Here is an 11,557-nt window from a genome sequence, read left to right on the forward strand (position 1 = left end):
ATTTATGACTCGTAATGTATCTATAGATCGAGCTTAGGATCGAATAAATCTGGGTAGATATAAAGTTGAAGAGCAAGGACCAATAATTCAATACTAATTAATATATTTAGCAAGGGTTTAATCTCCATCTTAGTAAAATTTCTAGGCGGGGACCTCTAAAAGTGGGTAAGATGGTTTTATTTTCTTAACGTGGAAGTCTCAATGAAATATAAAAAGTTTTTGGTAAAAGAAGATTTGAATATATAATTTTTTTTTAAATAAGTAAGTTTCATTTCTGTCATGTGGCATTAAGGGTAAATTGCATAAAAACATGTACGTTAACTGAAACAAGTTAAAAGATGAGGGGAATTGGATTCATTTATCTTTTTTTTTTTAAGAATACTTTAAATAATTTAAAATAAGGTATAATATTTTTAGGTACGATTTTAATGAGATTCAATATTCTTGCATAATCTTGCGCGTCATAATCTTGCGCGTCAATTAAATTTCACAATAACCTGAGTTAAAAAATAATTATGCTCTCCTTATCATTTCATGTCACCAACCAAACAGTTTCTTATGTTACTGATTTTATCAAGACGTTTTTTTATGTGATCTAATATATTTATATAAAAAAACTATTTGATTCCATGTATTAATGAAATTAATCACTTTATATATTTTGATCCACTCACTTGTTTTTTTCTATTTGCCTCTTCCAAAAAGGTGTACGGAAGTCGTCTAACAATAATAAACCAATGGGCAAGCATATTATGGCACTTTGAACAAATCTTTTTTATTTTTTACTTTATCATTGTCAAAAGAAGATTAATAAGATACATACATACTTCCACGGAAAACATATTATATATTCTGTAATGAACATTATGTGTTTAAAATTGTCAATAGTAATTCTAAAGTATTGCCATCTTTTTCATTAATATATATATACAAGTGCGGGACCTCAAGGTCTACGAAAGGCGCAGAACCTAAACAAAGAAGATCAACAACTTTTTGTCGCTTTATTAGGATCTGTGTTAGTGTTGAAACTGTTTGCTGCTATTGGTAAAAATCCCGGAAAATATATATATATATATATATATATATATATATATATATATATATATATATATATATATATATGAATTAATGATATCAAATTTTATCATAGTCATATTATATATACTCATGATTGTTAAGAAATATTCAGAATCGAGAACAAGAAAGCAGAGATACCAAGCAATCGAGAACAAGAACACACGCAAATTACTTGGTTCGGATTTGAATAATCCTACATCCAAGGTTCAGGGTTACAACCCCAATTGAATCCACTATCAATGATGAGTTTACAGCATTCAGAATCTCACATAAAGAGTACAAAATCCCTCAACTTTACAGCAGGATTTTTGGATGAAAAATACGCAAGCTATTTATCTCAAAAGAAGGCAGAGAACATATAGCGTAACCCACACTATGGCAGAGAGATACTTGACTCCCTTATTCTAAGAGTCAACTTAACCAACTCATCCCCCTTTAACTAATACGTGAGCCCAAGAGATTACTACATAATAACCATTAGATTTACCACTAATGTACTGCTGCAATCCTAGCCATCCATTTCAGCATATAGAGGCAGAATTACTCTCCACAATGATGTTGTGTTGCCTATTTTATTTATTTTTACGAAGTTTTATCATAGTCATATTATATATACTCATGATGTTGTGTTGCCTATTTTATTTATTTTTACGAAGTTTAGATCGTTGTTGGTTCCATATATATATATATATATATAAGAATTAATAATTCCAGGTCGTTAATTTCTACAGCAGGACACGGATTTACCTAAAAAACAGAATAATTTTACCTTATTATTTTATGCATGTACGTGAAAATTCTCTTTTATAATGCATGGCCACCAACCCCTATATAATAATAATAATAATAATATTAATCTATTCCTTTTTCTCAACGGGGTCATCTGTAGCTTTCAGCATGTATCAAAAGCCAAACTTTGCATGAGACGCGGTGCCACTGAAGTGTAAGCCTGCATATATATTTTGCGTGCGTGTTTGGATTTTGAGATGTATGCGGCCACTTGCTTCCTTTATATAATATTTGTACATATAAATTAATACTACTCATAGACCATAATATATATATATATATATATATATATATATAGAATATTCGAAATGGGTTGAAATGTACATGAAGATAAAATTATCAAAAGGAATCAAATGTGGGAAATAATTGATTGGGTAAGATGCTATATTCTTGGTTTCGGATGGTTGACTTTTGTCTTTGAGGGGCCCTATATATCTCTGTTTGTTCATACTGGAAGATAAGTAGATACAAGAAAATATGTAGATGCATTTTACAAAATATAGCAAACCTTTATGTTCGATGCATTTTATTCAATACAAACCACTAAATTCATATTCTAGTTTTTCTGTATCAAACTTCGAGTTTCCACCAAATTATAAAGTACCAGGAACTTGAAGTAATCGTTTTAGTTTGACATTTCACACCAATTTTTTTTCTTCCAATTTTGTCCGAAAAACATATTTAATATGTAGAAGATGAATTGGACTCTTTATCTAGCACAATATATCGAACGATAAAATACAGTAAACTTTCGTAAAAACAAGTGAACTAAACTGTGAAGAAAACACAGTTGAGCAAAGCTTAAAGTAAACCAAACCGAGGTCTGTACAAAGTACAGTATTCTTAAAACAGATTCGTTCCCTCCTGTATGTGCTTCGAGGATCGTCTTGGACGTCTGTTTCCCAGAATACAACGAAACAACAAGCAGTGACTTAGCACGAGACACTACTACGGCGAACTGAAAACGTATCTTCACTTTATCACCGAAATTTAACGGATGCCAAATGGAAAGCAAACAATATGAAATGCAAGAGAATGCTTGAAAGAGATAAGATTTTCATGTTTTTGAAATGAGGAAACGAACACACTGTTTATAAGCCCCAAATTGCACACCAAGAGTCATACAAGATTAATTAACTCAATTAATTTTCTCATTAACTCAAGAATATGAAGAACCAAAAGTCTTCAATTAACTCAATAACGTGAAAAGTCAAAAAACACTTCCACTATAATGAACCACAACTAACTCAAGAATGTGGAGAATCAAAAGACACTACCACATTCACGAGACATAATTTTTATTCAAACTCTAAATTTGATTCAAATTTCCAATAACTATATCTTCTCCGGGAGAAGAAGATGAATTATCAGGGAAGAATGATCCCTCAGTAGAATGGACTAATTTGCTAGTAATTGATTTAAAGACGAGTAGTACTCGACGGAATGAAGACACATATACATACTCAGTGCTTGGGTGAGTTGGTACGATTGAATATTGTACCAATATAAATATAATTTATTTTCAGTTCGACATTATTAAATTATTAATGAATAAAATTGGATAAATTAAATGATATGAAATCGAAGCAGACAAAATCCAACGGTTCATTATATATCGGAGGGGAACTCATCGTGGATCAAAGTGATAATCCATTTAAGCCATTCATGTCAAGTTCCCACCTGTGTTTATTATACGCAGGCGAAGTGCTTATAAGATTTGAGCAATAAAAGGCCAAATTTATTAGGGTCCCACAAAACACTTTTTCCCAACATTCTCTTGGAAATTTTGCTATAAATAGGGTTTTTACTCGGTTTCAAATGATCAAACCACCACAAGTACTCACTCATTCCTACAACAAGTCCAGAGGTGTGATTGTTACTCTCCCTCAAGGGCTTCTAGCTTGCTGTGTGCTATGATACTTCATCAAAAATGATACAAAGTAGGCAGAAACCATGCTACTAATCAATCACTTATATATTTTATTATAAACATGCGCGTACGGCAAGCTAGAAGAACTGGGGGAGAACTAACAAGTTTGCCTTTGCTCCCTGAAGCCAAGTTAAAACGACGTCTTTTCACCTTGGCCGCCTTTGTTCCTCTCCCTTGAAGGTTTCTGGCGCAGCAATATAAATATATATTGTTTAAAAGCCAGAAGCCTTTGAGGGGAGGATCAAAATCTGTCATGGTTTTGTTCTCTGTGGCATTTTACCTATGGCGATTCCATATCCGTTTCCGCCTTCACAGGTTGTCTTTCAAGTATCTGATCCTTTATATATATCACTTATGTATTTAGTTAACAAAATGCGTTCTCTGTGGAAAGTATATATGGAGAAGTTGAGAAAGTGTGTTTAATTTCTGCACATAGTAATTTATGTATTCCACGGTAGTGTGACAACTAGCCACTATATTAATTACTGTCTGTTTCTTTTCAATCTGTTTTTTCTGTCTTTCTTCTATCTCTGTGTAGATTATTCCTACTTTTCGAGTTTAACTAGAAATTTATTGAACTCAACTCAAACCATGTTCGGTTTAATTTATAAGGCCTACTCAGACAAAAGTATTTTATTTGCATTCACGGATCACCCCGGCCTCTCAAATAAAAAGAAATTGATGATCATTTTGTCACGAGTTGATTTTTCTAAAATTTCGAAATTCTTTTTCTCAACCCTAGCTTTTATCAATCCTCCAGCTAGCTTCCCTGTTGAGTGCACATCGGGTGATGCCATATCTTTTTTATCTGGCTGGACAACCTGCAACTTTCACCACAACAAGAAACAATACAATATGATATGTTAGGATAAAACGGGGCTCAGACGAACTGATTTGGCCTCTCCAAATCCGCAGCAAACCAAGACGAAGATCACAAAGGTTTTCCAACAGAAAACTGATTAGTGCCCTCAACTCACGCTCTTGCTATCTCACTTCCAAGACGGCCAGTAGGTTGGGCACACACACAGAGATTCAGCCCCTTTCTGTAAAGTGAAGAAACACACAAAATAACACAAAGCAAGGAGAACACCGAAGACACTCAGTCACCGAAAAAAGACGCACACGAAGCAACATTTATTTCTCTTAAGTCTCGCGCTCTCTCTTCTCTCAAGTCGGCTGCTCACTATCTCTATAATGAAGAAACGTTAGGCGGCCTTTGTTATAGACATTAAAGGAAGAGAGGCTAATTTAAGCCCTACAGCCCAGACGTAGAAAACAATAAGGGTGGAAGGGTTGGGCTATGGTAATGGGCTGGAGGAAAGTTGGGCCAAACCCAACATTCCCTATGTTTTTATGTATGTATATATATATATATATATTATATATATCACTTCTTTTTCTCGGTGAAAACTTTCTATATGTTGTAATGCATGATTATGATCATTGAGGCTAGTACCGATCATTACTCATCGGATGTCGTACTGTTATTTCCCCAAAAGGTGACACGATTCGAGCTCGAGTCATGCCACACATGTTTGTTTACAGACTAATTGGTCGGTCTCATGCTGACAATTAAGCGCGAGCAAATCCACCTTTTCTTTCATATGCACCGTGATTTGAAACTAAGGGCTCAATATTCCCGGAAATGAACCGCTCTATGGACTTAAATATCTCTTGACCTACAAACCACCATTATATTCAAGTAATAACACTTACAAGCGCTCGAATTCGAACTAAAATTAAAGAATCAAACTTTATTTTCAAAAAAATTACACTCAGATAAATAAATAACACTTGTCGGCAACTGTCTTTGGTTCTTGAATGTGAATGGGCTTATGAATTCATACTAATAATATAACCGGGCCTTAATTTAAAAAGTCACAGGCTCCCTCGGATTGTGAGCTTTTTGTTTTCTCGTCAGGTTTTTCAATAGGCCGACAACATGATCCATCGCAGACAAGTAGACTCACAAAATGAACATAGAAATATTTAAAAATTCCCCATATTAATGGACCAAGTAACCCGTCGATTTTTTCTTCTTAATTGTGCTGAAAGAATTAAGTGGTTGAAGAAGAAGAAGAATTGCACAGACTATCCGTGTGTCGCGAAGTGTTCTCCTTGATTTCATGCAACCGCACATTTGTCTACCAAAAGCAGCCTCTGTACCTACCCCCAACCCACTTCCTTTCCGTGCGTGCCCTCCTCTGCGAGATGTCAAATTCCGTGACCAAAATGCCCTCGGCGTGATTATCTAAGTATCGGTCAAATGAAACGATCGATAAATGACCAACTGATAATTGAATCTATGGAGAGCTTCGTAATGGCAAAATCAATAAACACAAACTTTTTGTTTTGTTTTTCGGGGGCAGAAATGTCTATTGAAGAACAAATTTGTAGGTGGCAACAGCCATATGTGCATGTGAATAGATTCTTCTCTGATGAGTCCTTTGCACCATATACATGCAGGAAGAATGAATGTGTGTGTGAATTTTATATAACATATATTAATATTCTCCATCTCCGGATCTCATACAAGAACACACACATAAAGAACTGTGTATCTCTGCAAAGATCAAACAAAATACCCCCACTGCACACACACATGCGTAATGACGACTTTGTGTTCAAAATTGTGTTTTCTTCATTAATCTTTGAGGCTTACTTTCAGTTCATTTGATGCAATTATTATATAGATATGACGAACAGCAGACGAGGGGAGGAAGACGACGAACTTCTCCATTTTCTTGATATTAAATTGTTCCATCTGTTTCGACTTTCCAGCCTCCAGGTAGAAATTATAATTCATGTACTTTCAAATAGTTTCTCTCGCTCTCTTTCTTTGGGTTATTAAATATGACAAAAATATTTTTTTCTTAAAGTAAGTTAGCATTAATACTTAATACCTTTTGTAGTTATACATAATCTTAATTCTCTAACAATGGCGAAGATTTTACATCTTGGATTAAGAATATACTTTTGTTGTTGGGTAATTTGCGCCACCAAAAAGAGTGTTCCACTGAACGCTATTGGGGGCTCGTATTAGGACCGCCTCGCCATTTTTAATGCCTCAATAAATTCAGAGCACACCAAGAAATGGGGGAGGGCTATATGTGTAGGAGTAGGACAAGTTTAAGATCGATGATTTATATATCAATTTACTAGTACAACGATTGCTTTTTCTCTTCCTTTTTTTTTTGTTTGTCACGAAAATAATTCAATGAAGATATTAAAATAATGTGTTGTAGTAATTAAGACGGGTTTTCTACCTTATCCGACCAATGAAAGGTATTTTTAGTTTAAATGGTCAAGCCTCCTCCGCATATATAGGCCATGGGTTAGTATTTAATTGGGGTAAGGGACGGATACACAGATAAAGGATCTTAGTTTAGAACGTTAGTTGGGAGGTTTTATTCAAATAAAAACAACTATATGTTATTATTATTATATATAAGTTTATTATGAAAACTATGATAGGCTAATATCAAGTTAGTATATGTGGAATGAAATTAATTTTTGAAAATACAATTTGACCAAGATTAAATAATTTTGTTTTATTAAAAAAAAACATATTGTTCTGTTCAAACCGCTGTGTATACACATATTTCCAGACATAATTACTTCTGCTTGTAAAATTGGTAATGAAATTTTTGGCGAGATTTCTTGCTAACCGACTATAAAGTTTTTGTCAAACCTAAAAACCAAAATTGCGGTTGGATTAATGAAGGAATTGATACTAACAAAGTTAAAAGGAAACAGACATGTGACAACCACAAAGCTTTCCAGATCGAGACTGCTATTTTATTTCCATTTATAATCAATAATCTGAGTGAAGTTACTAAAAGACCTCTCTGAGGTATATTTTTCAACGGTTGGGAAATGCTATATTTTTCAATCTCCTCGTTGCAAACAAGGTGGGATTTTTGTCACTATGTAGCTTCTTTAAAACCATGTACAATTTGGTTTCAGAAGAAACTATTTTTATCAGTTTTGTAGGTAATTTGGAACACTACTCGACTCCCTTGTGAGGAAGAGTCGCAGTCATGGCATGCTCTTTGTCTCCGGTCACAAATCCCACGACAAGAGATGTGAACAACGCAAGCCAAAGGCTTTGGCGGTCGTTTTCGAGCAAAGAATTGCTTGGAAAAACTGGATTACGAAGATCATATTCCGAAAACCACCTTTGTTGTTCTATCAGCCGGGTCAGGGCGTCAGCTATGGAACCAAAGCTAAAGAATAGTCGATCAGGGTTCTTCAACATCCAGTTATCGAGTGCCATGATTCCGGATTCGTTGAGATCATTTCTTTTTTATCTAGACACAAATAAAGACATTGATGTCAATGGAGATAATGATCCTCAGGAGGAGATAGAGGTAGATGGTGGGAAGAAGAGGGCGAACTGGATCGAGAGGCTCATGGAGCTACGGAACAAATGGAAAGAGACACAAGAGAAGGATGAGGAATATGTCGGTGAAGACAATGATGGTTGTGATGAAGAGGGAGGCTGTGAAGTGGAATACGAAGATGATGTAGAAGGAGAGGCAATTACTATCGATAGAGATGTTTTCTCCTCATTGTTGAGGGACATTTCGAGGTCTGATACTAAGCTTTATGCGCAGCTGTCTTTCTTATGCAACATGGCTTATGTGATCGAAGATATCAAGGTATTGTGTAAATGAGCGAACTTTCTCAACTGAGAGAATTTCTCAGACAACAAGAGTTTTAAAACGAAAAAAAAAAAATTGTGCTACCTTACCTCAATAATTTTGTTCCATATCATGCAGACAGAGGATCTGAAGAGATGTTATGGCCTGGACTTTGTTACATCGTCACTGGAAAAGAAGGCAGAAGCAGCAGCTCTTAAAGATAAAATCGACCTGGATTCCACGAGATTGCTTGTTACAGATCATCCTGGATCAGAATCAGCAGAAAATTCTACACAGAAACTACGCCCTCGATCACCAGCTGCTTATCATGATATTGCAGCATCTGCTGCATGTTATGTACAATCTCGAACCAAGGATCCAACAAATATATGGACTGAGTCTGAACTTATAAAAGAGATTTCGTTCTCACCTCATGAAGACGAGTGCCAAATAGAGGAAGATGTGAGTTCTTCAACACGAATTTACATGTCGGAGATAGCTGCATGTGTAGCAGCCTCAACAATGACATCAGTGGTTGCTGCAGGGGAGAAGCAAAAGGAGAAGGCGGCAAAAGATCTTCAATCACTTCACTCCTCGCCATGTGAATGGTTCATATGTGATGATTCCAGCATATATACTCGGAGCTTTGTCATCCAGGTAAATTTCTTATCTCAAGATTAAAACAGCATATCATAGTTGACTTAGAAAAATTATTTGACATGGATGAAGTGGAAAAAGGTGACATTCTCAAATTATAAAAGAATTGAATAGTTATTAGTTAGGCATCGCACAACAATCAGTAGTATAAATGCAAAAAAAATTAACTGAATATTTGAATTGCAGGGGTCAGACTCATTGGCATCCTGGCAGGCAAATCTCTTTTTTGAACCAACCATATTTGAGGTGAGTATCGACACCAAATCCCAATTCTTTGAAGTCTATACAGAACATAAATGGATTCATTTGAGAGAAAAAAAATCAATTTTGGCAGGGAATGGATGCTCTAGTTCATAGAGGAATATATGAAGCAGCAAAAGGCATATATGACCAATTCTTGCCGGAGATAAAACAACATCTGAATAGATTTGGTGATAGAGCAAAGTTTCAATTCACAGGACACTCGCTTGGTGGCAGTCTCGCTCTACTGGTCAACTTGATGCTGTTGAGAAGAAAGGCAGTGAAGCCATCAGCTCTTCTTCCAGTGGTCACCTTTGGCTCGCCATTTATCTTCTGTGGAGGCCATAAAATTCTCGAGGAACTAAATATAGACGAGAACCATGTTCATTTTGTGATGATGCACAGAGATATCGTCCCACGAGCTTTCTCATGCAATTACCCCAACTACGTTGCACAAGTACTCAAGCGCTTAAATAGCACCTTCCGGTTCCACCCTTGTCTAAATAAGAATGTAAGTAATTATTCTTTCTATAAATATCTCACTTATTCAGCACATTTGGGCCTCGTGTTGGGCAATGGTTCAAAACACCGTGGTTTTGTGGTTTTGTAAATCAGACTTGTGTATAGTGTACCATGGTTTTTTCTCCTACATATCTAACACATCTTCTTGTTACTTTACACAGAAACTCTTGTACTCTCCAATGGGGAAAATATTCATCCTACAGCCGGATGAGAAGTCATCTCCACCTCACCCTCTACTACCTCAAGGCAGTGCTCTGTATGCCTTAGACAGCACCAACAGTTCCCTAGCCAAGAATGCTTTTCGAGCCTTCCTAAATGCTCCTCACCCCCTCGAAACTCTAAGCGACCCGTCAGCCTATGGCTCTGAGGGTACAATCATATGGGATCATGATTCAAGCAACTACTTGAAGGCCATGAATGAAGTTATACGACAGCATACGAGACTGATAGTCAGGAAAGCAACCAGACAGAGGAACCAGCTATGGCCGCTTTTAACTTCACGATCACCGCATGCATGGAGCCATACATGTGATACGTGGGACAGGCCGGAAATGACAAAAAAGATATTGACACGTGTGGCTGTGTCTGAGTAATTTCCAACTGATCACACTGTATCTTAAGAGTGAATATGGAAATACATTTGTTTTATAGTACCGTAAATAAATTGAAGAGATTGGTTGGTTAACAATATGCATGCTGGTGGATAGCTAACCATAGCTAACCAAGTTGATTCTTCATTATCAGTTAATCACCTTAACTCGTACAAAAGAAAGCGCAAGATTTGGGCTAGAAAAGATAGCTTTACTGCACAATAATGAACTAAATTTCTTGCCATGACTCTGTACTCAAAAACTTCCCTTCCATCCACGTTCGGATACCCCCTTTTCCAAACAGTTGTCTCCTAATGTTCAAGAACCTTGTCCCCACTGTCGAAGGTGACTCAATTGAAAGGGATTTCATCGGATAGCATGAACCTCACCTAAGGCATGCATGTATCATCATACAAATTAAGTACTTGAATATTAAATATACTTGAGCATAATAATATGTTGAATATATTAATTATTTAACTGTAGGACCGAGTGCTTACCGTTTTACCAAAAGCTATAACTAGTGGTAATGGTGCAACTCAAATCTTTTAAACCGCACAGCAGCTCAAACACCACGGTTCGATCGCTCTACCAAACAAGAACAATTATTGCACCAAACAGTAACTAAAAGTACTAAACTAATTTTTATTCATATCTATTTTGCGTGATTTAAATGTTTATATTTAGAAAATAATAATCTAATATTACAGCACGCAAAACGTATAACATATCGAGGAATATTGATAATAACGAATTTATTATTATTGGAGATTGAGGTACGTAATTCATTCTGATGGTACATATTTATGTGCTAACAACAGTTTTTTATGTCATTATTATAATACAACTTAATTTTATAATTATATCTAAAAACTTTACGAAAAATAAAAACCATATTTTTAATCAAAATTTATTTAGCATTTCATATTTGAATTAATTTTCACTTTTTTCTGGCTATCCTATTGTGCTTTACGCATTCCTCGCAGGCCCAAAGATGGTATTAATATATGAGTATTTTATATAAAATAAATAAATAAAAAGTAAAGTATCAATAAAAGTAAATTAATTTAATTTAATCATTTATAAAATTGTTGTTATTCTCTCTCACC

The 11,557-nt window shown here is 35.3% G+C and overlaps 1 protein-coding gene across 4 annotated transcripts; it reads left to right on the forward strand.

Annotated features, from left to right (window-relative positions):
• Positions 1-5,791: 5,791 nt before the first annotated feature.
• LOC142553282 (phospholipase A1 PLIP1, chloroplastic-like) lies at positions 5,792-10,568 on the forward strand. 4 transcript variants are annotated; one of them, XM_075663434.1, is made up of 6 exons: positions 5,792-6,584; positions 7,782-8,457; positions 8,578-9,096; positions 9,283-9,342; positions 9,431-9,847; positions 10,020-10,568. In XM_075663434.1, exons 2-6 carry the CDS (start codon positions 7,837-7,839, stop codon positions 10,449-10,451), a joined length of 2,049 nt encoding a protein of 682 aa, XP_075519549.1. In that variant the 5' UTR covers positions 5,792-6,584; positions 7,782-7,836; the 3' UTR covers positions 10,452-10,568. The 4 variants fall into 4 exon arrangements, with proteins under 4 accessions (XP_075519549.1, XP_075519565.1, XP_075519574.1 ...); XM_075663450.1 differs by lacking the exon at positions 5,792-6,584 and adding an exon at positions 7,658-7,707 and having other exon boundaries at positions 7,790-8,457; XM_075663459.1 differs by lacking the exon at positions 5,792-6,584 and adding an exon at positions 7,687-7,707.
• Positions 10,569-11,557: the final 989 nt, after the last annotated feature.

This window comes from Primulina tabacum, chromosome 1, assembly GCF_025594145.1.
Source record: "Primulina tabacum isolate GXHZ01 chromosome 1, ASM2559414v2, whole genome shotgun sequence".
NCBI classification, from domain to species: domain Eukaryota; kingdom Viridiplantae; phylum Streptophyta; class Magnoliopsida; order Lamiales; family Gesneriaceae; genus Primulina; species Primulina tabacum.